The sequence below is a fragment of the Aegilops tauschii genome, chromosome 6 (genome assembly GCF_002575655.3).
Source record: "Aegilops tauschii subsp. strangulata cultivar AL8/78 chromosome 6, Aet v6.0, whole genome shotgun sequence".
Taxonomy (NCBI): Eukaryota; Viridiplantae; Streptophyta; class Magnoliopsida; order Poales; family Poaceae; genus Aegilops; species Aegilops tauschii.
In genome coordinates, this window is record NC_053040.3 from 191,697,985 (window position 1) to 191,724,300 (window position 26,316).

The 26,316-nt window shown below is 46.8% G+C and overlaps 1 protein-coding gene across 26 annotated transcripts in view; it reads left to right on the forward strand.

Moving 5' to 3' along the window:
* Window positions 1-987: 987 nt before the first annotated feature.
* LOC109745145 (protein phosphatase 2C and cyclic nucleotide-binding/kinase domain-containing protein) overlaps window positions 988-26,316 on the forward strand; it is a 40,588-nt gene continuing 15,259 nt past the window's right edge. For 8 of the 26 annotated variants that reach the window (XR_012187532.1, XR_012187531.1, XR_012187534.1 and 5 more), the window contains exons 1-6: window positions 988-1,199; window positions 2,926-4,193; window positions 4,492-4,623; window positions 4,710-5,156; window positions 5,243-5,305; window positions 17,435-17,517. Coding sequence is in view for 7 of the 26 variants with exons in the window: in XM_073501273.1 (XP_073357374.1) it covers window positions 3,126-4,193; window positions 4,492-4,623; window positions 4,710-5,156; window positions 5,243-5,305; window positions 17,435-17,517 (1,793 nt within the window). In the remaining 19 variants the exon portion in view is untranslated. Of the gene's footprint in view, window positions 1,314-2,925; window positions 4,194-4,491; window positions 4,624-4,709; window positions 5,157-5,242; window positions 5,307-17,434; window positions 17,518-26,316 lie in introns of those variants that run through there. The other 18 variants (XR_012187536.1, XR_012187535.1, XR_012187537.1 and 15 more) reach the window with 8 other exon arrangements.

A 26,316-nucleotide genomic window follows, 5' to 3' on the forward strand; every position in this document is an offset into this window, starting at 1 on the left:
AATGAGCTTCAAAAGGGACGAAACTTGGCATGGTGTCTTCATTGGGCACTCGTAGGGGCATGGTAAAAATTTGAGAGTGTTACGGCAAACACTTGATGCACCTCTTGTACAAATCAGACACTCTCCCACAAAGTGTCAAGGTTTCAAACAGAAAACACCGCCTGCCACGCACAACTTTATTTTATATCTTTTAAACTTCAAACTTTTTCTAAGATTAATATACACCATCCAAAGACCCATGCTCAAATTTGGCCACTTTTCAAGTTGATCTGCTAATTTCAAGGCATTAACTGATTTTCCGACCACTAAAAAGGGCAAAATACTCTTTCACATTTTTTTCTATGATTAATACACACCATTCAAAACCCCATGCTCAAATTTGAGACTATTATGGGTTTAGCAAATTTATCTTTTCAAGAATTTTTAGACTTAAAATATGTGTGGCGGGTGGCTTACAACACCCGCCACTCCAATTTTTGGAAACTATGAAAAAGAATTACACAGTTTACCCAAATAATACTATGGCGGGCACATTTTTCGGCCCGTTGCCCGCCACTGTTGTATTTAGCCCGCCAACAAATTTGGAAGAATTTAAGAGTGGCATGTTGTAATTTCTGCACGCCACTGCTATGTACTTCGGACTTTTACTTCTACCCACCAATAATATATTTCCTAAAAAGCAGTGGCGGGTATCTGACCTTGTCCGCCACTAATTTGAGTCCTTCTATAAGTCTTTCCCAGTGTCAGGTTAACCGGAGCCGCCCCAAATCTAATTTGTTCCATTTTTTTAGGAACGATCCATTTTATTTTCTATCAGCCATATTCTCATTGTACCTTCTGTTTTGCTTGATAATTTTTAGAAAGATGCACTTTGATATCTTTTCTTAGAAAAAATGATTCTTGTTTTCGTGGGATTCCATTTCCCCGCCTCATCCTTCCCCTTCCCTTCCCCTGATCACCGGTTGATGATTCCTTCTTTAATCTTGTAGTAATACATTCCTCTGCTCCTCCCTACTCGACGACCACCACACACACCTCCCTCCTCTCACTTTCTCCGCTCCTGTCTGCCTTGCTTGCTTCCCTCCTCCTCTACCCACCTCACAAACTCACCCCCCCCCCCCCCTCCCTCCCTCTCTCTCCCACGAAGGCTACAGGTCCGTATGCTGCCGCAGATTCCCCACTTTTCGCGAGCAACGTCCGTAAGTTCCATGGCCGTTCTCCTCCTTTCTTCTAAGTTCTGGTAGTTGGGACTTGGGAGTGCCGAGTTCATAGTAGTCGTGATTGCAGAATGATCTATCATTATCCCAAGTCAGGTACCTGGCAACTACTGTATTTTTCTTTGAAGAACAGCTCAGTTTTTTTTTGCTGTGCTTACTCGATACTTGTGCTTATAATGCGATTGTGTAATTATTTCGTACACAAGGGAACTCTGCTATCAGGATTTTCTTTTCTTTTCCTCTTCTTTTTCCACTGTAGAATTTCTTTAGGACCATATGAGATTCTTTTCTTTGGCAATAAATAGCACGTCTGGCTGCTGCTGCTTCTTCGAAGAAAAGAGAAAGATTCTTTGAACGTTGTGGTGGGGGGAGTGAAAGGCCCTCTCTTGCGTACTTGAACTGCAGTAACATTTAGCTGTTAATGACATTTTTTGTCTGAATCAATTTACCTTTTGAATTGATCAAGATTTTCCCAACATTTTGTGCTATAATGATTGAAGTTTTTTAAGAACATTAAATGAACTTGATATGTATATTGCACTTCTTTAACGGCACCCACAAATCTTTAGTCATTATATTGCTCCACACTAGGATTGCTTCCAGTTTTTTCAGTTTTTTTGCGGGTGAGTTTTTTCTCTAAGTCGAAATTACATAGAGGCTTAGTAAAGTATATGCCTTTCATAGATAAATGCACTTGACTGTTTTGTTTGTAAGACAACAGTTACAAGAAATCGCAATGAAAAATGAAAAAGCTTAACAAAAAAATTCATTATTTTTTATAATATTCTCAAATAAATAGGACTGGTTGGACATTTTTCCATGATCCATTCTAAAAATAGACCGGGTTCCACTATCAGGAGATAAGGGAGCAGCAAAACAGCATCCCAGTCGCGCAAACCAAAAATAGAAGAGTTCCACGAACGCGCAGGGAATGATGTAATTTACTCTTTCCAATTACCATTGCCAAAATTTTCATTTTTGAATAACATGTACACATTAGTAGTCCTCCTCCTATGTGTTAGCTTCTTCTGCTTGGAGTTGACGACTTCAGATGATTCACATTATTAGTAGAGCTACATATCTTAAGTTTTCTGTAAATAGTTTTCTTGGTGAGTGTCTGATTGGTCAAATCTTAGGGTAATGCATGTTTTGCTCTCAATGTTTCTGTGTTTTCCAAGATTCAATTGTTATATGGTATGTTATTTAGATTTTGAGCTATTTCTTTATCAATCATTTTATTTATTGTCCAATAAGAGAGTTGTTTTGCAGTGTTTCCATTTGATTGAAATGCCAATTAAATTCAGTTCTTCCATCATGTTATTTTAGAAGAGGGTGCCTATCTTTTAAATTCTATGATCTACCAGTTGCATGCTTACACTCCTACACACAAAAGCCGAGTTCCTGTTACTGAGGGACTAAACACTACAGTGCCAAGGATTGGCTTCTTCTTTTATTCTTTTCTCATCATTATGTTATTATTGCACTTAAGTTAGTATTCTTCCAAATCTGTGCTTCCATAAGAATTCATGGGTAGATTTTCATTGTTATGAAATAATATCTCCAAATAGTTCGCTTGTAACTTATAATGGGGTTATGACTTCTGAGGGCGGCCTCTGGTGGTTTGCTTTATATATAAAGCGGGGCGAAAGCCTTTTTCGGTATTGGGGTTATGCCTGAATTGTTTAGTATTCTTTTTTCAAAATTTCAGGTGAGCGTATGAACTTTTCTGATATGTAAGGAAATAAGTATCATCTACAGAGTGTGGCGCTCTGAGTTCTTGGATTCAGTATATGTTGACAGCTTCTTGAAATTGGTCTTGTCGGTCCATCATTTATTGCTGGATCGGAGAATTCTGAGTGTTCATGTTCTTTCTGCCTCTTGGCCCTTACCAAGCTGGTTTTACATCTGATGGGCTGCTCACCTTCGAAGTGTTGTTTTTGTTCACATTTTAAGGGATGTTTGCGTTCCCACGGGTGTTTTAATCAAACACCTGACTCCCGAAGAGAGTCAAGGGGAAAATCAAGTTGGGGAAGGGCAAAGATAGATTCTAGTGCTTCAGATGGCTCTTCTGATGATCTAGAGGGAGATGATGGATTCGGCCAAATGAACATTACAAGGGAATCAAATGTTGGTATTAATCGTCTCTCAAGGGTCTCTTCACAGTTTCTTCCTCCAGAAGGTTCGCGCAAAGTTCGAGTCCCGTTGGGAAACTATGACCTGAGATACTCCTATTTGTCTCAGAGAGGTTACTACCCAGAGTCATTGGACAAACCAAACCAAGATAGCTTCTGCATACACACTCCATTTGGAACAAGCCCTGATGACCACTTCTTTGGTGTATTTGATGGTCATGGGGAATATGGAGCTCAGTGCTCGCAGTTCGTGAAACGAAGATTGTGTGAAAACTTGCTCCGGGATAGCCGGTTTCGTACTGATGCTGTTCAGGCTCTTCATTCTGCTTTCTTGGCAACAAATTCTCAGCTCCATGCGGACAGCTTGGATGATTCCATGAGTGGTACTACCGCGATCACTATACTGGTGAGGGGCAAAACATTGTACATTGCAAATACAGGCGATTCACGTGCTCTTATTGCTGAGAAAAGAGGAGAGTATATTATTGCTGTTGACCTGTCCATAGATCAAACTCCTTACCGGACCGATGAGGTCGAAAGGGTCAAGGAGTGTGGTGCCAGGGTTCTGACATTGGATCAAATAGAAGGACTAAAGAATCCAGATGTTCAGTGTTGGGGCAACGAGGAAAGTGACGATGGCGATCCTCCAAGGTTGTGGGTGGAAAATGGCATGTATCCGGGAACTGCTTTTACTCGTAGTATTGGAGATTCTGTTGCTGAATCAATTGGCGTCGTTGCAAATCCTGAAATTTTTATCCTGGAGCTCAGTGCCAGCCATCCATTCTTCGTTATTGCTAGTGACGGAGTTTTCGAGTTTCTTTCTAGCCAAACAGTCGTAGACATGGTAAAGCCCATCTACTGCTGCTAATCCGTGGTTGTCTGTGTGATTCTTAATTTAGTTTCTGAATATCCTGGGAGCACCAAGTTTTTCGCTGGAATAGTAGAGACATACTCCCTCTGTAACTTAATATAAGATGTTTTTTTAACACTGTCATGGACTCTAAAAATGTCTTACAAAAAGTTGCAGAGGGAGTATATATTAGAGATCAAGCCCTTCTTCACCTATTGCATTGCATACATGTTGTGAATACTCTCATGTATAGTGTGACAGTATATTCAACTCTATCATGATGGATTTGCAGATTGCTAAATACAAGGATCCTCGTGATGCATGTGCTGCAATTGTTGCTGAGTCCTATCGTCTCTGGCTGCAGTATGAAACTCGTACGGATGACATCACAATCATACTTGTACATATTAACGGGTTAACTGATGTATGGATTTATCATTATAGTTTCCTGTGTAGCTTCCATAGCAGTTATTTTATTTGATCACGTGGATAAACCTCGTCTTTCAACAGAGTGGTTCCACCCATACCGTATTGAAGGTGTCTTTACAACCATCACAGCAAGTAGTAGAGCTGGTGGGCTCTGAATCACCATCCATCACAAGTTTGAACCCCAATAACCAGCGTTCCAGGCATGATCTATCACGTGCACGGTTGAGAGCTATTGAAAGTTCTCTGGAAAATGGTCAACTATGGACTCCTCCATCTCCATCACATCGCAAGACATGGGAAGAGCAAGTAAGGTCTACCCACTTTTCCATTGTGCAAAATTTAGTTCAGGACTTCTTATTATCTCCTACTGCTGACAAATCCTATAAACAAAATGATACAAAGGCACATATTGAGAGGATACTACATGATCATTTCCTCTTCAGAAAGCTCACTGATTCACAACACAATGTTTTACTTGATTGCATGCAACGGGTTGAGGCAACACCCGGGGATATAGTGGTGCAGCAGGTTATTATCCCCCACTTTTCATTACGTCTTTTAATGACATTTTGAGGCTGCTTAGAAGTATACAATAAGAAGATTGTATAATGCAGGGTGGTGAAGGCGACTGCTTTTATGTTGTTGGGAATGGTGAGTTTGAAGTTCTGGCCATGCAGGTAATGGTTTTGAAGCTTATATATTATGTTGGCTTCTGACGGTTTGCTTAAAGCGGGGCGAAAGCCTTTTTTGGTATATTATGTTAAAAATGCAAATCAAATAGAGAATATAATCAAGAATAGAGAGAAACCCAAAATCAGGAGGAAAAAAATAACTGCACACAAACGTGCTGATCAGATATCAGGAGAGCCTTGGCTCAGTGGTTGGGCATGCGGTTGTGCGGCCTAACGACCCGAGTTCAATTCCTAGAATTGACAGGTGATGCATAGGGGTTTTCCACAATTTATTGAGGATCAAGCTTGGTCCGTGGTGGAACCAGCGGCGGAGACAGGCCCCAGGCAGCCCGGGCGGCTGCCTGGGGCGTGATGCTGATTCCCTTCGATTCTTGGCGCCGTCACTGGGTGGAACCACCCATCAAGAATTATCTTGACACTTGTTAAGGAATAGAAAAGGATTGGTCGAATTGTTTTTTATTGCTTGAGCCTTATGGGCATGTATATATATACTAGCAAACATGCCCGTGCGTTGCAACGGGAGAGAGAGAAAAAATACACGCTAGCCAAATAAGTATGACTCAATACCCTGACATATGAGCATCATCTATTTTAACACAGTGACTCGTCACGTTGCCACTTATCTTTCTTCCCACCCTCGTTGATAATGGACCGATGTCCACGTGATCGCAATGTATCCGACATGGTAAATCCCAAGGCAATGAGCTTGCCACTGCCGGACACACTTTAAAAACTTTAAAAACAAATCTCATTAACCACAAACTCGCATTTTTTGAGCTTTTTTTAATATTTTCTAAAAGTTCATCGACATATTTTTTCAGATTCAAGAATTTGTTTTGAATACACGATTATTTTTTCAAAATCATGATCATGGTTTTGTTTCCCAACATTTTTTTCCAAATTGTATTTTTTAATAATTTGTGAACAGTTTTGTAAATCACTAATATTTTTTGAAACTGCGAAAATTTTATGATTTCCCACACATTTTTGAATTCACAACACTTTATAATTTCCCCGAAATGTTTTTCAAAATTCATAACGTTTTGAAATTTAGAAATCTCGAATTAATTTAAAGAAGGAAAAACAAAAAAAGAAGTTAGAAAAGAAAAGAAAAGACAAAAGACGAAATGAAAAAAACGACGCCCCGGGGCGGCCCATGAACGTGCACGGGGGAGGAGGTGCGTGACAAAAAGGAGATGGAAAATCAGCAGATCCTGGGGATCGAACCCTGGCCTACACAGTGGAAGCGACAGGCTCCAACCACTGCACTGCTCGCATGTTTGTGAAATATATGGGGTATCTTCCCTGTAAAAGAACTTAGCACATCGGAGACTTTCGAAGAAACGAATCGTTTTTTTACTTACGAGTGGCATTGGTGGGTAATTTTTGTCAACTTATAGGGTAAATTATATGACGTACGACCAGAAACAATAGCCCCTTTATTATTAGGGGTAGATAGGAGTACAATGACCAACTTGGAGTACAAGACAAGCTAGGGTAAGATCCTACGCTATCCTATCTTTCCTAATAATCATAATACTCAACATCCCCCGCAGTCACAACGGTAGCGACGCAGACGGTGAGACTGGAGAGGAATCCGAAGGTAAGCCGACGAACATCCCCCCATAGTCGCAACAGTCAATGCATCGCGGAAGTTGTGGCTGGAGTGGAAACCGATGAGGTTGCTCAAGCAAGGCAGTAGCCCTTTGTGCCGATGTCGAGGTAGCCAAGAGCGTAGGGTGGTGTAGCCGTGGTCGAGGTAGCCGTGCGAGCGACGCCGTGGTCGATGTCGAGTCGGGGTGGCAGGTATCGAGGTAGTCGCTGTGGACCAGGAAGAAGAGCGGCAGCGGCGGCCTGAGGAGGAGGCGGCGGCTAGGTTAGGAGCGCGGCGGCGGTGTTCGAAGTCGGCGAGGAAGAACCCGACAGTATGACGAAGACCATCGCGGACGGTGGCATTTTCGCGCCTAGGAAGGTGGTGCGGTGCATACCACACAGAATTCGACGCGCGTGGACGGCGAAGTGGACCGCATGCTGTCGGCGTGGCACCGGCGATCTATGGGACAGTGTTGCCCCTTTCTGGTTCGGCAAGGGGGGTGCACACGGTGCAAAGAGCAAGAACGACGAGGGACGTGGTGGTTTTTACCCAGGTTCGGGCCGCTGAGAAGCGTAAAACCCTACCCTGCCTTGGTGTATTGAATGGGTGTGTGCACAAGTACACGGAGCGCTCTCCCCCGGCAAGTCGCGAGGAGAGGGCAGTTGCACGAGTACGTATGCGTGAGGTTGCAATGGGTTCGAACCCTTGTAAAGATTGCCCTGGCCCTCCTTTTATAGCTCAAGGGGTTACCACCATGGCAAAAGGGTCAGTACATGGTGATTAGTTAGAAACAGAACTATCATACCTAACTCTGCTAGTTAGGACAAAAATGCATTAAATGCATCGTAGGTGTCGCAAGGAGGAGGAGCCCCGGCAAGATTGCCGCACCGCTTGCTCATCTGCCTCCTGTTAGGCTGACACGCCATTAGGACGGGTGTCAATAAAGGTAACTCTCCTTCTAGCTGGCTTCCACGTGCCCGACAAGCTTCACCTAACCGCCTGCGGGCTCGACACCTCACCGATGGGTGACTACCTGCTCGGTGAGGTGGAGCGCTGGTGGCTGATGAAGGCCTACCGGGTTCAGCGCCTGCCGGGCTTTTGTCTTGCCGGGCCTGCCTTGTCGACAAGGGTCAGCTTCATCTTTGTGGTTTGTCTTGGTCTTCTTGATGCGCTCCTTGATCTCACGAAGAGCTGCTTCTTTCAGCTTGGGAAATCTTTGTTTGAAAATTTACTCTTGCCTAGGAAGTTGTTACTTGTCTGTGCATAAGTCAGGGTATTATACCCCTTGTTTAATACACCGACAGGAGCCCCCGGGTCTCGGCCGCACGTGTTGCCGGGCATCGTTGGGTGAGACCCAAACAATGCACAGACGACGCCGACGTTGCTGTATTGATGCCATCGTCTTGAGATTTTCTTTGCTTCTTCATTAATCTGAACTTGGGTTAGCCCCCGGCTTTCCTCCGGTTTTCCTATCACCAGTCAGTGTTTCAGTGTCTGCACCAAAAACCAAGGGCGCGTACGAACGTGGGTCGCCACGAGACTTAGCTCGGGTAGCCGACGATCACACATGGTTTGGGGTAACTGCCATCTTTTGTCATCACTCCCTCCCTTTAATGCGCCCCCTCCCCCACGACGCGGATTGGAAGCGAGACGTGGGATTGGCGCAGAAGGGCGGTCGTGGAAATAGCGCTTCAATTGATGGAGCCAGAACGCCGGATTGGCGAGGCGGGGTGGCCGGTGGAGTAATGCGCCTGCCAGGGGCGCAGGACCTGGGATTGGCGAAGCAGGGCGGTTGCCCCTAGGGTAGTGGAGAACCAGCCCCCATGCCCTCCCCTATAAAAGGAGGAGGGGGCGTGGAAGGCGATGCTCATCCACTTCCTTCTCCTCCATTTCTCCTTGTATCTTCTCTCTCCATGGCGAGAGAAAGAGGTCGTGCTCGTTCTTCCTCCGTGGCGGCGAGAGCTTCCCCTCGGAGCCATGCTTCTGCTTCGGCGGCGGCCGTGGAGGTTGGTTCCAGTGCGTGGGGCGGGGCCGCAGGGCGAGATCGTGGTCGGCGTGGTGGTCGTGGTCGAGGAGCCCGGACCGGGCGCTAGCGGTTCCACCTCCCGCGGCCTCGCCCCCGACGGAAGGCCACATGGGGGACACCGCGTTTGAATTCATCGTCGAGCTGCGTGACCCGCCAAGGAGCAGGCTGTGGCTCTCTCGCCCCTTTGCCAGGGTGATGGAGATGGACCGGCCGCTCGGGTTGTGGTTGCGCGTGAACGGCTGCATTAATGGCGCTGTTTGGGTGAACGTGGAGCTCCCCACCAACGGCGTCATGTACCTCACCCGAGGGTGGAAATCCTTCGCTCGCGCCCGCTACTTGGCGGAAGGGCACTTCCTCCACTTCAAGCTGGTGGAGGCCGACGCGCTCTCCGTGAAGATCTTCGGGCCTTCAGGCGCTCGTCTAGGGTGCTGTGCGGAATGCTCGAGCGACGGCGAAAGCTCCTCCTCGAGCGACAGTGACGAGGAGGACGCAAACGGTGAAGACGGCGACGGCGAGTCTCCGGCCGTCATGTCCGAAGACGATGACTCGGACTCTAGCTGAATGCCGGCAACACCTTCATCACCAGCTGGGCGCCGGCAGCACCGTCATTTGCACCTGGACTCCGGCTTCGTCTTCCGTGTCGGGGCTCCCGTCGAGCTGCGTCCCTCTGGTCCTGGCGGGGTGACCGCTCCTTTTGCGCTCCTTGCACTCGATCTTTCTTTGCTGTACTTATAGCATGAAATAAAATGAACCGCCAATCCAACGTTCCATCTTCGTTCCTCCCCGGGAAACATGTACGTGGGGAATCCTTCTGCATTTGAAGAAAACAGAAAGGATAAGCATAGTAATGTGGATACCTTGGCGGTATGTTAGTCACTTCATACAAGCAAAAGTGCTATCACATAATATTATGCATCAGTACATAAGTAAACATGCATGAAAGCTCGTGGAGCACCTAGCATTATTTAGGTACGCACAGGATCTGCGCCTGGCTTTGTACAAAGGGTTACAAGTCCCTGGGACTATGCTCGTACAAAAGGGGTTGCCGAGACAAGGCTCGGCAATGGCGCCTTACGGGTAGAACTTGCGAAGATGCTCGATATTCCACGAGTTTTGCACACGAATGCCATCCTCGGTCTCCAGACGAACTGCGTCAGGTCTGGTGACCCGCACTACCCGGTAAGGGCCCTCCCACTTTGGCGTCAACTTGTTTGTTCCCTTAGCAGATTGAACGCGCCGAAGGACAAGGTTGCCTTCCTCAAGGCTTCGGCATGAACCTTGCGGCTATGATAGCGGCGCAAGGCTTGCTGTTAGCGTGCAGCTCGCACAGCCGCCCGAAGACGATCTTCCTCAAGGAGCACGTCATCGTCATGCCGGAGCTGCTGTTGCGCTACTTCATCGTAGGCAAGTACTCGAGGTGACCCGTGTATGAATTCCGTGGGTAACACCGCCTCTACACCATAGACTAGGGAGAAGGGCGTTTGGCCAGTAGCTCGATTTGGTGTCGTTCTGAGTGACTAAAGAACCACCGGCAATTCATCAATACATCGCCTCCCGCATTTGTGCAACTTGTCAAAGGTTCTTGTTTTGAGCCCGGGCAGCACTTCAGCATTCGTACTTTCTGCTTGCCCATTGCTCCTGGGTGAGCAACGGAGGCGAAGCAAACCTTGCTTCCAAGGCTATGGATGTATTGCATGAAGGCGCGGCTCGTAAACTGAGTGCCGTTGTCAATGATGACTCGGTTTGGGACCCCAAACCGGCAAACTAATCCTTTGAAGAACTTGACGGCTGACTGGGCAGTCACCTTTCTCACCGGCTCTACCTCAGGCCACTTTGTGAACTTGTTGATAGCGACGTACAAGAACTCAAAGCCCCCGGTAGCACTGGGGAAGGGGCCCAAGATATCGAGCCCCTAGACCAAGAAGGGTCAGGAGAAAGGGATTGTCTGGAGGGCTTGTGCAGGCTGATGTACATTATTCGAATGGAATTGGCATGCTTCACATCTTGTTACTAGCTCAGTTGCATCTTGGAGGGCGTTGGGCCAATAAAAATCTTGCCGGAAAGCCTTCCTGACAAGTGCTCTTGCTCCTATATGGGAACCACACACGCATCTGAGCTCGCGCCATTGCTTCTGTTGCTCTAGAAGGCATTTTGGAGTGTGAAGAACGTGACATCGCTCGACTCCTGGCAGAGCCAACAGGAGCGCCGTTACGATCTTGCCGCCGAACTGCGGGAGTGGCAATAGGTTGGCGTGGCGGGAGGTGTGCGTGAAGATCTTGGACCTGATTGACAGACGTTTTGCCGTGCGGGCACTGCTATGGAGGCACAACAACGTCGCTTGGTGTCATGTCGCGCCCATCTTGTGATGGACGCGGCGTGTGCCTCGATGTCGTTCCCCTGGTCATCGCTGCTGGAGTCGTCACAACGGGAGGGTCGCGGCTCGCGCCTGACCGGACAGGGTCACTCCGATGGATTCGTTCGCCGGTGCGCTGAGGAGGCAGGGCCCGCACGCCCGCGCCACCCGGGCCGTTGTTGCTATCTCTGCTGGAGGGTCGAGGTAGATGTCCGCCTCCGGAGTCTCCCCGCCCGTCTCCACCGTAGTGGGCACGACGACCGCACCTCCTGTGCCGGCCGCGCCCACCGTGGCGTCCGCACCGTCCGCGAAGACAGCGCCGCCTGCGCCGTCCAAAGATGCGTGCGGTGGGAGTTTGGACGTGGAAGGTTTTGTAGTCATGGAGCCCTTCTTGGGCGCCATGAAAAGTGAAGAAGATGCTAAACTTGATGAAGTCGACGCGTCGTCCGTTGGCTTGATTCACGCCAGTGATTCCCCCTACCTGGCGCACCAAAGATGTCGGCGTGGAGCCAGCGATCTATGGGACAGTGCTGTCCCTTTCTGGTTCGGCAAGGGGGGTGCACACGGCGCAAAGAGCAAGAACGACGAGGGACGCGGCGGTTTTTACCCAGGTTTGGGCCGCTGAGAAGCGTAAAACCCTACTCCTGCCTTGGTGTATTGAATGGGTGTATGCGCAAGTACAGAGAGCACTCTCCCCCGACAAGTCGCGAGGAGAGGGCAGCTGCACGAGTACGTATGCGTGAGGTTGCAATTGGTTCGAACCCTTGTAAAAGTTGCCCTGGCCCTCCTTTTATAGCTCAAGGGGTTACCACAGTGGCAAAAGGGTCATTACAGGGTGATTAGATAGAAACAAAACTATCATACCTAACTCTGCTAGTTAGGACAAAAATGCATTAAATGCATCGCTAGGTGTCGCAAGGAGGAGGAGCCCCGGCAAGGTTGCCGCATCGCTTGCTCATCTGCCTCCTATTAGGCTAACACGCCATTAGGATGGGTGTCAATAAAGGTAACTCTTCCAGCGGGCTTCCACGTGCCCGACAAGCTTCACCTAACCGCCTGCGGGCTCGACACCTCACCGATGGGTGACTACCTGCTATGTGAGGTGGAGCGCTGCTGGCTGGTGAAGGCCTGCCGGGTTCAGCGCCTGCCAGGCTTTTCTCTTGCCGGGCCTGCCTTGTCGGCAAGGGTCAGCTTCATCTTTGTGGTTTGTCTTGGTCTTCTTGATGCGCTCCTTGATCCACGAAGAGCTGCTTCTTTCAGCTTGGGAAATCTTTGTTTGAAAATTTACTCTTGCCGGTTTAATACACCGACACATGCCGCGCCTCTACGGCCCGAAGGGCCGACGCAGCGGTAGTGCGTGGGTCGGGGAGACGGCGGGGAAGACCTCAGAGCGGCGGCAGGGACCACGTGCCATGCTCGATATGGCCCGATGGGGCGACGCAGCGGCAGCGCGAGGGTCGGTGCAGCCAGGAGGACGGCCTTGAGCGGACGACCTCGGGGCGGCGGTGGACAGCGAGCCGCGGCACTACGGCCTAAGGGGCAACACAACGGCAACACGCGGGTCGGTGCAGCCACGGGGAGAACCATGGGGCGGCGGCAGGGACCACGTGACATGCTCGCTACGGCCCGATGGGGTGAGGCAGCAGCAGTGCGAGGGTCGATGCAACCACGGGGACGCCTTGGAGTGGACGGCCTGGGGGTGGCAGTGGACCGCAGGCCGCGTCACTACGGCTCGAAGGAGTGACGCAGCGGCAGCACGCGAGTCGGTGCAGCCGCCGGGAGAACCATGGGGCGGCGACGTTGCGATTTGAAGGGACGACGCAGCGGAAGCCTGTTGCTCGATCGGCGGGGAAACACATATATTGTATACTGTATGACGATTGTCACTAGATCTTGCGTGCGAAGGCGCGACGAGCGAGATCAGGAAGACGGATGCCAAGGTACGCGTGAAGATATGCACCCACACCCACAAGGGATGCACCACGTGCAAACACCTGCATGCACGGGACACATAAATCCCCATGAGTGGATCCACGAGGACGCTCTGATGCCATGTTAAGGAATATAAAAGGATTGGTCGAATTGTTTTGTATTGCTTGAGCCTTATGAGCATATATATACTATATAGGAGTACAATGACCAACTTGGAGCACAAGACAAGGTAGGGTAAGATCCTATGCTATCCTATCTTTCCTAATAATCATACTACTCAACAATACTCATTTAAAAAAAAAATCTGACCATGTTTATCTTGGTACTCATACTAAAATGGTTGTATGTATCCCTAGTTGGTGCAGAGGCCGGGAAGTGAAAATCTCTCCCATTTTGAAAGGGTCATAAATAAATTCAGGAGGAGAACCCTCCCCCTCGCGTACCCCCTCGCGTCGCCTCCCCTGGGCGACGCCTGGGCCCCAAAAAACCAGTGCCGCCAGCCTTCCCTCGACCATTCTCCTGCCGCCGCTGCCGCCAGCGAGGTCCGCGGTGGCGGCGGGCCCGGTGCCCAAGGCGCTAGGGCGGGCGGATCTGCAGCGGGATCCCCTAGAGGCGGCAGGGGCGCCTCTTGTGGTGCGCCCATGGGCAGCAGGCAGGGCGGCGCCCCTAGCCTGTGCGGTGGTGGCCAACGGTCCATGGCCGGCGATGGGCTTCCCTGCATGCATGAGTGGTGGTGAAGCACTCCATGGATGATGTGGTGGATGGCTCTTCCTGGAGATGGGTCGCGGCGGCCGCGGATCTGGCGTCCCGTCCAGATCCGCCGCAGCGTGATCTTGGCCGGCCTGCGGCATGTGGAGGGACCGGTGAGGGGATGGAGGATCTCTTCCGGAGTACCTGGGGCGGCATACGTCGTCATGTTGAGGCTCCGCGCGGTTCCAGCCAGCCATGAGATCGGGACGACGCGGCTTCCGGTGAAATCGCGCCTGACTGCAGCCTTGGCGGACGATGGTGACGTCTCTGAAGTTGTTCCCTTCTCGAGGCATCATCATTGCACACATCAACTCGATCGGGATGTTCCGGGGGAAACCCTAGAGCTGGGTCTACCGGATCAGACGATGATGAAGCCTTCGGTGTCGTTCTCCCTCCTGGGGGCATCGTTTTGGATCAAGTTCTGGCTGGAGGGGACAAGAGGAGGAGCGGTGTTACATCTACGGCAAGGTCGAAGGCGGATCTTGGCGGCATGGCGCTGCGGAGTTTCGGCAACGGGCACGTGTGGATGGATACGTGCAGGATGGTGGCGTTGTCTGGCGCCGTGGTGGCGTCGACGGCTGGCCTGGCAAGGTCGATGCGTCAGTACCTGCTCTACAGATGGATCGGTGAAAGACGGCGGCGGCAGGCTCTGAGAGTGTGCCGGACCGGTGTGTGCCCCAGACCCAACAATGCAGCTTGGTTGGGGCCTCCGGCTTTAGATGTTAGGCTTTGGTGTGATGTCTGTTTGGTATTCGGCTCAGACAATCGGCACCCCTTCATCGAGTGGATAGGAGTAGCGACAGATGTTGCCAAGATGGTGGCTTTGGACTACCTGATGTATTACCTTGTAAGGTCTTTGTGAATAATTAATAAAATGGCTGCATGCATCGCCCAGATGCAAAAGCCAGGGGTCATCCTCCTTTTCTAAAAGAAAGATATGAGAAGAGGAATAAACTTACAAGCTTAGGATTTCACAATGACACATCAACCGCCCTGTGTATATACAGATGGAAGAATAGTACTCCCTCCATTTTTATATACAAGGCCACAAACTCAAATTACAGGTATCAAGATAAAATTTAATGCATACTTGACAAGCTAACTTTTCTTTTCGTTTACTGGAATCATTAATACGCAACATGCATGCAAGGAAACTGAGTGGAGGAAGTAGCTAGTGTCATTACGACTGCATGCATGCAAGTATTAAACATGTTGCTAGTACGAGGAAATATAATTAATTCTTTCCTCGATTACTGTTGGTGGCCTTGTATTGATGTAAAACGTATATCCCATAGTGGCCTTGTATAAGTAAATGGAGGGAGTACAAAATGACTTCCAAGTTTTTTTTTTTTGCAGAAAAATGACTACTAAGTTAAAAAATACGAATCTGGGGGATCTGCCTAACAAAGTACTGGCCGAACAGAAAATTAATCCCAAGTATTTATATGCACAATAGGCCACTGAATACAGTCAAAAGCGAGGGATCATGTTGCACATCCAATTGAAACTATTCCCTATATACCTCAGCTTGTTCGATTGAGCCGATACCGGGCCCTTGTCTTTTCAGAAGATGTGCAACGAAGGCTACCCTTGCTTTTGGTTGATTTTCAGGAAACCAACAGGAGGAGGTGGTATTTTGCAAACAATTAGTTGATTTGCAATACCCTTTTTATTGAACTTGGAGGGATTACTTTCGTTCCAGCATTCGCTAAAGGATAGGAATAGTCATATCAGTCGGGACTTCTGTTGGATAGCGTACGTTCGCCATTTCTTCCTTTTTTCAAGGATTGATAATGTTCGTAACATGCCGTTGAGCCAAGTCAAGCGAAAGACTTATTCGAAGAAAGCTTTAAGAGAGTTTGTTGCCCCATGCCTTTCTGATGGTGAACCTCCTACTGCTTCTTCCAATTCTGAAACTGGGATTGGCCTGTTGACTTTGCCCTTCCTTTAGACAAAGAGCCCCCAGTTTCGCCAAAAGACCTCTGCATGTTGTCATTCAACTCCACACAAGCCTGTCGTTGGGCTACTTTCGTCTTCGGCAGATGCAAAGGAGAAGTGACGGTCGGTGAAATAGCCCTCCAACTCATAGCTCTTCTTGCTTAACATGAAAATTCTCCTTTCCGGTGAAAACGAGAAAGAAAGATGTCAACTACTAAATGTGCTGCTTTGTGAATTTGATACTAGGTAGTTCTCCCCCCTTGGCAAGCAAGTAGCCTTTGCGACTTATATCTCTGCTACAGGAGGGTATGAATCCCCGGATCTAGGCGAGGTGATGGCGGGGAACTCCAACAGGTTTTGGTTTCCTCCTCACTGATTGATGGAGCCCAAGACTGCTTGGCGACTTTCGGTGTGGGGTCAGCTTGAGCCGAGGTCGTCTTGTAACAGGAACAGGAAGAATAGCAAACAAGCACACAAGCAGGAATAGGAATATTGGCTGTCACTATCCTCTGGTTAGTAATCAACTACGGAGCTGGCAACTCACAAGCCAGCAAGTCAACCTCTGTCAGATCTTTGGCCCAGTTTATGGACGAAACTGACTCTACTTCCTCATTCAGGCAATCAGGCTGATATGAACTGCAAAAGTTTTCATCTTTAGCGTGGATATCGTAGGTATAAATGAAAGAATCTGGAATCAGGAAGTTGTTTCTTTCTCTCGATACGCAGAGGGGAGAGCATGCCCTGTCTCAGGCAGTATATCAGTCGTTAATGATCTTACCGGGACACATCCAATTGAAACTAGAATCCCAACCTCTTTGGAAGAAGCTCCAAGTAGAAAAAAATTCAGAGCGGGGAATCTTGCTACAAACTAATATATATATATATATATATATATATATATATATATATATATACCTACCTCTGCCTAGAAAAATTGGAGTTTCAGGCACCCTCATGGGAGACATTGGATGTTGTCAACCGGCCTTAAAATGCTCAATGAAAGATCTACTTCTTATCTTTTGCTTAACTATCTAATACTTCCTTCGATCCAAAATAAGTGTCGCAGTTTTGAACTAAGTTAATATGGATCGGAGGGAGTAACTTCTTATCTTAGTTCAGGCATAAAGAGGAAAAACACTATGTTCCTTTTTATGCCAATTCATCAAGCTCCTAACTGCACTGCTGGAAATTTGAATCCGCGTGATGTATTGCTATTTTCTATGTGGTTGTTTTCTTAGCCTCCTCATGTGAAAATCATGGTCCGCCACTGGGTGCTACCTTGTTGGTGGCCATGTATGAAGCGATGAAAAGTAGCAGTGGAAGCAAGTTGTCACTGTGATTGGTATTACAGAGCTACCTAGTTGGTCATTGCACAAACCTTTTCCGTATATGCTGCTTATATCGAGATTTGAGTTTAACCATGTAGTTCGAGAAATTAAATCAGTTCATAAATTATTTATTTTATTTTAATATCTATGCTATGATTATCGAAGGCTAAGCTAATGAAGGATATATAAACAGGAAGAAGATGGGAAGGAAGTGACCAAGGTCTTGCATCGGTATACTGCTGACAAACTATCTTCCTTTGGAGAGCTAGCACTGATGTGAGTCAGTTTTACTCAGTGTTTTATTATACTGTTTCAGTATGCTTATAAGCGAAGTTTCTGTAGAAAATACTTGGGTGAACACCTGTCACCCCTAGTGTTACCATTCAACACGCATACGTGTGCGAGGTGGTGAATAATGGTCAGCTCTCAGTGTCACATTGATTTTATCAGTAGTACATAATTAAGCTTTTCTTCTCTGCACCTAAATATGGAGCTTAGAGCCGTACTCAACCATTGGCCCTTGTAATCAGTCACTCGATCATTTCCAAGGACATACAACACTAAGTGCCAAAACTGAAAGCTAATGCATTACTCTCTTTTGTCAATAATAAAGGGCACTTTTATTGACTCAAAATGTAGCATCAAGTGAATACAAAGCATGATGAGCAATACCCAGCCTCTGCATAGCTAAAACGCACACGGTCAATACCAACAGTCTGACAAAATGAAAATTAAAAACCGACATATCGCAACAGAAGAGTCATAGGACCGACACTATTCCTATGTCGAATGAGGTGGTGGACTGATCCAGAGACTATGCTGCCACCCATGTTGGGTAAAAACTTCCATGGCCACCTGCTCCAACCGCATACACACCACCTTAAACAGCGGTTGGCACTCCGTTCGGTGTAGCGTAGACCATCTACGAAGCGAGTGCATACAGCGGAGAATAAGCTGTGAAGGTGAACAATTTTTGCCATTAAAGACCAAATCATTTGTACATAGCCACATAACAAGGCATACACTCCCATCCTTGTTAGCGTTTTGAATACTGTTTGGAATACTGTTCAATCAATGGCCACAAATATTGGCAACACTTGTTGACAGATACAAATTAAACGCTACTTGGATGACTAACCATGTAGAACGTGCAAACTTGCACTGAAAAAGGAGGTGTTTGATTGTCTAATCGTGAGTACAAAAACTACAGTTCTTACTTCCTTGCCAATTTATAACACCCTACATACCCACCGGACCGCATTGGATTTATGGGCTGCTTGTACATGGGCTTGGCCCAGCGGGTCAAGCCTTGGAGCAAGAACTATAAAGGACACAAGAGTGCAGCGAGGGGAGGTATCGAACAGGGGAGCACCTATTTGACGCATTCTGCGTCAAAAAGTCATCCTTTTGCACAGGATTCGCGCGACTGGGCCGACCCGTTAGGACTGAAGTCGCGCGAGCAAAAGTTTGTAAAAGGAAAACTGCACCCGAGCTGGAATTTGAACTATAGACCTCCCGGGTGTGAACGCATCTAGCTAGCCACCACACCGATCGAGCCTTCGTGGCAAATATTTGGCTCGAAGTCAAATGAACTAAAAACACCGGCGTAAATTGAGCATTACTTAAAAACTGCAAACACTTTTTTGAAATTACAGAACAAAATTTTGAATTTTAGATCAATTTGAAAATCCTGAAGATTTTTTCTGTACGTGAACAAAAAGTTGATAATGGAAACATTTCTTGTATAGCGTGGACATATTTTCAAATTTCAGAATAATTTTGGAAAATGCAAACATTTTCAAAATTGGTGAACATATTTTGAAAACAAGTACAACTTTTGAAATGCAGAACAAATTTTTGAACATGAGAACAATTTTAAAATCCTGAAGATTTTTTGTGTACGTGAACAAAAAAATTGAAAATGGAAACATTTTTTGTAAAACGCGAGCAAATTTTCAAATTCCAGAACATTTTTTAAAAGACAAACATTTTTAAATTGGTGAACATATTTTGAAAACAGGTAAAACTTTAGAAATGAAGAACAAAATTTTGAACCCGAGAACAATTTTAAAATCCCGAAGCTTTTTTGTATATGTGAACAAAATATTGAAAATGGAAACATTTTTCGCTAACTTCATTTTTTTTGTATAACACAAAAAAACAATTCCATAACACTTTTTGAAAATGCAAACATTTTATAAATTGGTGAGTAAATTTGAAAATTGGTACAGATTTTCAAATGCAGAACAAAATTTTGAATCTGATACAATTTGAAAATCCTGAAGATTTTTTGTATACACGATTTTCTTTGAAAATCAAAACATTTTTCTAAAATAAAAAGAAACATTTGTATAACACGAACAATTTTTAAACTTCAATTTTTTTTTAAATACTGAAAGAAAATTGGAAACAATTTTTTTCGAATATTTGGAACAATTTTGAAAATATACAATTAAAAGAAACAGATAATAGGAAACAGAAAAAAGAAAAAGAAAAAAAATCAGAAAAAGGAAAAGAAGCCAGTTGAGGAACCTTCTAGAAGGATCCCAGAACCGAGAAAACCGGCTAGGAATCTTCTAGAAGGTTCCCAAAACCGGAACTGCCAGCTATACGTGCATTTGTAGATGGGCCGGCCCAATCAATTGCGCACCTGTGCGTTTGGTCGACACGTTGACGCAGAGAGCGTCAGATAGGGAATTCCATCGAACAGAACAGAACAGAATTGCTTCTTCCTCGGCTCGCTCCTCCTCCCTCGTGGCCTGACGAGTCTCTCTCTCCCCATGTATACTCTCTTGCTCTTCTATCCTTGATCTATGCTCCTCCCATCCTCAGTTCTCTTCTCTGGATTATATTCCCTCAGTGAACCTAGGTTTGGTGAATTCGATTCATACACCGGGAACATTTGTATCAATCGATTTGAGTTGTTCGGTGTTGATTTGTTACGCCTTGATCCAGGGTCGTGACAGTTGGTATTCAGAGCTGTTCGATCCACCCATCGATTTTCTCAAAAAATCCCAGAAAATTTCCATCAAATTTCGTGTCCCTTTCCACCACTCACCACCTGTTCGACAAAATGTCAATACACCAGAAGGCAGCCAGCAACTGCGTTTTGCATATCACCATCACCAACTTGATCTACCAGGTAACAGAGGATGTACTAATCAGCTCTTTGATGCCTATGGGGTGCATGATCTGTGTGTCTCGTATAAATCCTTGCACATGGAGGTGTTTGTGGAGTTCCAATCATGGCCGGAGGCGAGCGGCTAAGGATGCACTGCATGGAGGATGCATCTATGATGGGTGTTCCTTTTTGGACATCCAGCATGCCCCATCGTCCATCAGCTTCATCACACTGCCCAACTCAAAGTCGTTCGTTGTTGATTTTGATTGTGTGGAGATGGCACCACCTACCTCGGTACAAGTTGCAGTACAAGGAGCATCGCCACCCATGCCAAGCTCCAATGCCGAGGTTGTCAAGCCTATGATGTTGTTGACTCCTGCAAAAAGTGAGGTGCAGTCAACACTCACTTCGCTTGCCCCTCTCATGATATCCATGGAGCCTTCCCTGGACAACCGCTTCAGCGGTGCACTGCCCTTGAGTTCAACATGCTGACAGCCACCACCTGTTCGACGCATTGTCCCGGCCAAGGCATCGACAATGCCGACGTGTTCCATAGCATGGGGGGTCTGTCTGCGGCCATAACTAGTCCTTTGGAGCCTGTGTCGATTCTACTGACAAGCAGATGCTCCACAAGTGCTTGACAGAATGCTTCGACGAAGACATCAGCAGGACAATGCCTATGTTCTCGCTGGTGCCGGTAGGTGATGATACAGAGGACGTCGACATGTACGTGCTGCTCGAAGAAGGGTTGCATCATGAGTGGCAACCATGGCCTCCACAATTGTAAGTGTGGATAAGCCACACTATACACATATGCAGGCCACAACCATGACCGTCGTTTGCATGCAGTCGACAGGAAAGTGTACATATGACATTGGCTTGCCTATCACGACAAACATCATACTTGGAGTTGTTATTTGGAACTCTTCCTCTGAGGAAATGTCTCTATACCGACAGTGGTCATTTCTTGTGCCGATGGTGGAGTCCGGCCAGCAGCAAGGAACAATGTCCGTCTCATGGTATTGATCTGGGTGTAATATCAGTCTGCAGCTCTATCCTAGGCATCCTAAGACTTGCTATCAAGCTGAAGGCTGGAAGGTGCACATGCAAAAGCTTAATTAAGTTTACTCACATGCCATCAGGTCCACTAGTGCTTACTCTGCTAGAACCATACATATGTGGAGTATTTAGTTGCAAACATTTTGCTGGAACCATCAAAGTCTATTACATGAACCTGCCGCTTGTCCTAAATGTTTGGGAGGATGCCAAGATTAGAGTTCTTTCAATTGAACTTTATGTGCAATGGGAGCCTGGTATTATGAAGATTCTTTATATGCATGCAATTGTGGGGCAGCGGCTACGGTCAGTTTTTTGGTCTCAAACTTTGTGCAAATATATTGACGGATAACTGCTCATTGGATGTTATAATTCTCTGTCAAGCTTATCATTTTCTGCATACCAAGGATGCGCGATATGTCTGAATCCTTGTTATTTCAGCCATTGTTGGAGTAATGCAAGCAGAGAAAGTTGCTAAAACACGACACAGTAAATACAGAGGAGAATTTGGCATCCTTGAGATTTGCTTGTACAGATTGGCCACAAGAAATTGGGATCCTGGTACTTTGAGGTTTGCTTGTACAGATTGGAATTGTTGTTGTCTGACACTAGAGCGCAGACTTTTGATTTATGCCTTAATGCAGCAACCAAGTCAGTTTCCGACTCAAACTACACAATCATGTCATGCTTTCTTTGCCTATTCCAGTCTGATAAAAGGTACTAAAGGATGTCAACTGGATTTGTTGCTGTTGAACAGTGGGAAACATGATTTAGGTCCTACTAGCAGTTTCAATGTTCAAGCTCTTCAGTCTGTATTCGTGATGGCAAAATGGGAGTAGTGTTGGCCAGAATACTGTGTATGTATCAAGAAATTCGAGAATCCAATACCTCAGCCAATGGGAATATGGCAGTATGAACAGTGCCCAGGATTAGCTATTATGTGGTGTCGAATGAGTCTGATGTTGAACTGTACAAGTTGGAGACCACAGATGAAAGTACATACAAGTGTTGTCCTTCGTCTAGGAACAAATGCAGATGGATTAACTGAAACTAGTTGTAGAATTTCAAGGTTGAAAAGATCCCTACATAATACTGAATCAGAGCTAGCTTTTGCCCGTGTCATTTGGCACTATCAGATTGATCAGTGGGTTTCATTCATTCAGGAGGGAATGGTTCCCATGAATCAACAAGAAGATGGCTCGCAGCATTGCTTCCACATCCAATCCAGGTTGTAAGTCCTGTATTCCTCAACCGTGCAACATGTGCACGCTTGATGGATTGCCATGAGAACCCGGAGGTGTTCATGGAAGTGGAATCCGAGCCATTGCTTGGGGGCAAGCAATGTTTTGCGGGGGCGGTACACCCTACATACCCACTGGACCGCATTGGATTTATGGGCTGCTTGTACATGGGCTTGGCCCAGCGGATCAAGCCTTGGAGCAAGAACTATAAAGGACACAGGAGTGCAGCGAGGGGCGGTATCGAACATAACAGAACAGAATTGCTTCTTCTTCCTCGGCTCGCCCCTCCCTCGTGGCCTGACGAGTCTCTCCCCATGTATCCTCTGTTGCTCTTCTATCCTTGATCTATGTTCCTCCCATCCTCAGTTCTCTTCTCTAGATTATATCCCCTCAGTGAACCTAGGTTTGGTGAATTCGATTCATACACCGGGAACACTTGTATCAATCGATTTGAGTTGTTCCGTGTTGATTTGTTACGCCTTGATCCAGGGTCGTGACACAATTGCGACGGGCGAGGTTGTCTTTGGTTAGTAGAACTCACTTCCGAAGATACCACATGAAGATTTTAAACTTTAGCAGAATCTTTGACTTCCAAATTTTCTTGTTATTATCCACTGGAACCTCTGAATGTGTGAGCGCACGATACATATATTCAACTATGAAGGACCCAGATGTAGTGAGATTCCAGCGAAACACATCTTGTCCTTGTGTCAGGTTATTCAAATCCAATCTGGATAGAAGATTTTGCCATGACAAAAGACGGGAGCCAATCAAATCCTGCCCAAAAGAAATATTTGGCAGGTATGAATTGAGAGCACATGCGCAATAGTATGTTTTTTATCACGAGCAATGCGGCACAAAGCTGGATATTGTTCTCGGAGGTTGGCTTGCCTAGCCATTTGTCCTCCCAGAAACGAATCTCCGACCAATCTTTTATCGAGAAGGATCCAAAGTGAAAAAGATGTTTCTTTGCCACTAGTAGTCCAGCCCAAAAGTGCGAGTCGCCAGGTTTCCAATAGGCCTGAGACACAGCTTTTTGGCCTAGATATTTATTGCGCAGCATGGTGTGCCATACACCATCCTCAGTAACTAGCATGAAAACCCATTTACTAAGTACGGCATCATTCTTGACCTGCAGGTCATTAATGTCAAGGCCACCTTGGTCTTTCGGCCTACAAACCACACTCCATTTGGCCAGTCTGTACATTTTCTACCATGCCAAGTGTTCTACCATGCGCTGAAGATTCAAAAGAAATCGCTATAAAGCATGTAGTCCATGTTATCTCCCTTTGAACAATGTTGAAATGCAAAATATTAACCTGTAAACTCTTAAGTGCACGGATACTAAAATGTTGAGCTATGCCTTTGCTTGCAAACTACACGCAAAGTATTTTTTTTATATCCGAAATGTACCATGCCATGGAGCGGTCCTATTTCCCACTGCTGGATGCCACATGTGTAAGGGAGCAAATGGGCCGGGTATGGGCAAGCCCATTTAGCACATCTTTTTAATTTTGTTTTTGTCAAAAAACTTTTTTCCCAAAAAGCAGATGTTTATTATAGAATTTAGCAACAAGGTAGTTTACAATTCATGTTTAGTTAAGAAGTAAATAAAATATTTTCATGACTAATTATAGCACAAGAAAAAAATGTTTGGTTAGCTATTAAAATTTGCTCTTTTGCATTTTTTCTCTCGAGAAAACACAACGCTTGTGTCTCGATGCGTTGATAGAAAGAATATATTTAATAGACTAATTAGGACAAATAACTAACCACTCAAGGCTCTTATAGAACGATGTGTGGATGGAACGGCGGACAATGGGCATCCCCTAGGGTGTCGCGTGCCGCCTTAGGCCGCATAGTCGAAAAAGAGGCCGGTCTTGTTGACACAAATGTCGAGGTAGAGGCGCATAGAGGGTTGACGGGCAATGCAAACCGATCTTAGAGCGGAAAACCAAAAAAGAAACGCCGATCAAACGACCGACGAGAGAGAAAACCCTTGATAAATGAATCAGGAGAAGGACTCTCTAAGGCAGCCGATCAGCACAATCGGCAGACGAACCTCCCAGGGGAGGCAGCGCAGAAGTTGTGGTGGAGCGATGTCAGGAACTTGCGGCGATACCATGCAAGAGGATTAGAGGGGTGATGGAATCGCTTGTTGTATTGCGGAGCCTCGAGGGCTAGTATATACTGTTAAGCTTCATGCACTAGCCAAGGCAACCAAAAGTCCGAATTGGTGGAAAGGGCTAGTGCTAGCCACATATACTATAACACCCCGTCACGTGTGATAGGGAAGACAAGTCAACACGTGCAACCGGAAGAGAGCGACGGCTCACGAAACTCATGTATGACTCAAGAGGACTACGTGGACACAAAGGGGGGCATCAACAATTTTTTAGATAAATTGCGAAAGCTAGGACTTGAACTCAAGACCTCAGCTCCGGTACCATGTTAAGCTTCATGCACTAGCCAACGCAACCAAAAGTCCGAACTGATGGAAAGGGCTAGACAGTCCACATATACTGTAACACCCCCTCTCACGTGTGACGGGGAAGTCAACACGTGAATAGACCCAGAGGTATGGCTCAAGAGGCCTATGCGTGGACATAGAGGGGGCAACAGCGGACAAACATGCAGACGTGCACAAGTGTTGGACGAAGGTGGCTGCGCTTTGGCCATGTCCAGAGCTCCAGATCGATCAGGTCTGCTGGATCGACAGCTTTCTTCACAACCCAGGCGTGACCCATCCGGAGAAGGCAACTAGCGGCCCGAACGGAGCGGTGACTTGGAGCAGAACGACAACGGCGACAACCTCGATCTGGACGGGGCGGCTGCAAGAGCCACGATTCGAACGTCGTCCGTGCGTTAACCAAGGGAAGCAGCACGCCAGCGTAAGAAGTGTCGGCGACGCGCAAGATTGGATCGGGAGGGCGAGTTGCGGCGCCCAAAAAAATAACCTAGCTCTGATACCATGTCAAGCTTCATGCACTAGCCAACGCAACCAAAAGTCCGAAATTATGAAAAGGGCTAATGCAGTGCACATATACTGTAACATATACAGAGTACAAAACTTGGAGGGTAAGAAGTCTCTCTTAGAGATAAGGTAGGATTGTATAGGAGAGATTAAAAACAATCTTAGCAAATCCTAACCTACCATAACCTATAAACAAAGACAACTGGATGAAGACACTGCAGATCGCTTACCTCTCACCACCATGAGGGGCATCCCTACCGCACCAAGGCGATCTTGTACCTGACCCACCACCAATTAGACACGATCTGACATGGTCGGCCCTAGCAGGTCCGAAAGGGCGTGCAAGACATAACAACATGCACACCAACCAGGGGTCATACTTCCAAGAACAACGCCCCCAGGAGGAAGCGACATCGAGGTCGCCATCGTCTGATCTAGGTTTTCACCCGAAGGACTAGAGCACAAGGAATGACCCACGAGGGTGCCGCCCTTGTGGTCAGCGACAAAGGTCGTGCAACCTTTTCAGCGCAACAACCAATGCTCACACACTTGTGCAACAAAGCAAAGACACAACAACAAAATCATATCGCCATCAACTATCGTGCTAGCCCAAAAACTTGTTTGACCCACCACACTGGTGATGGGTGGGGAGCCCGGAAACCTGGTTAGCCCACCACCCTGCG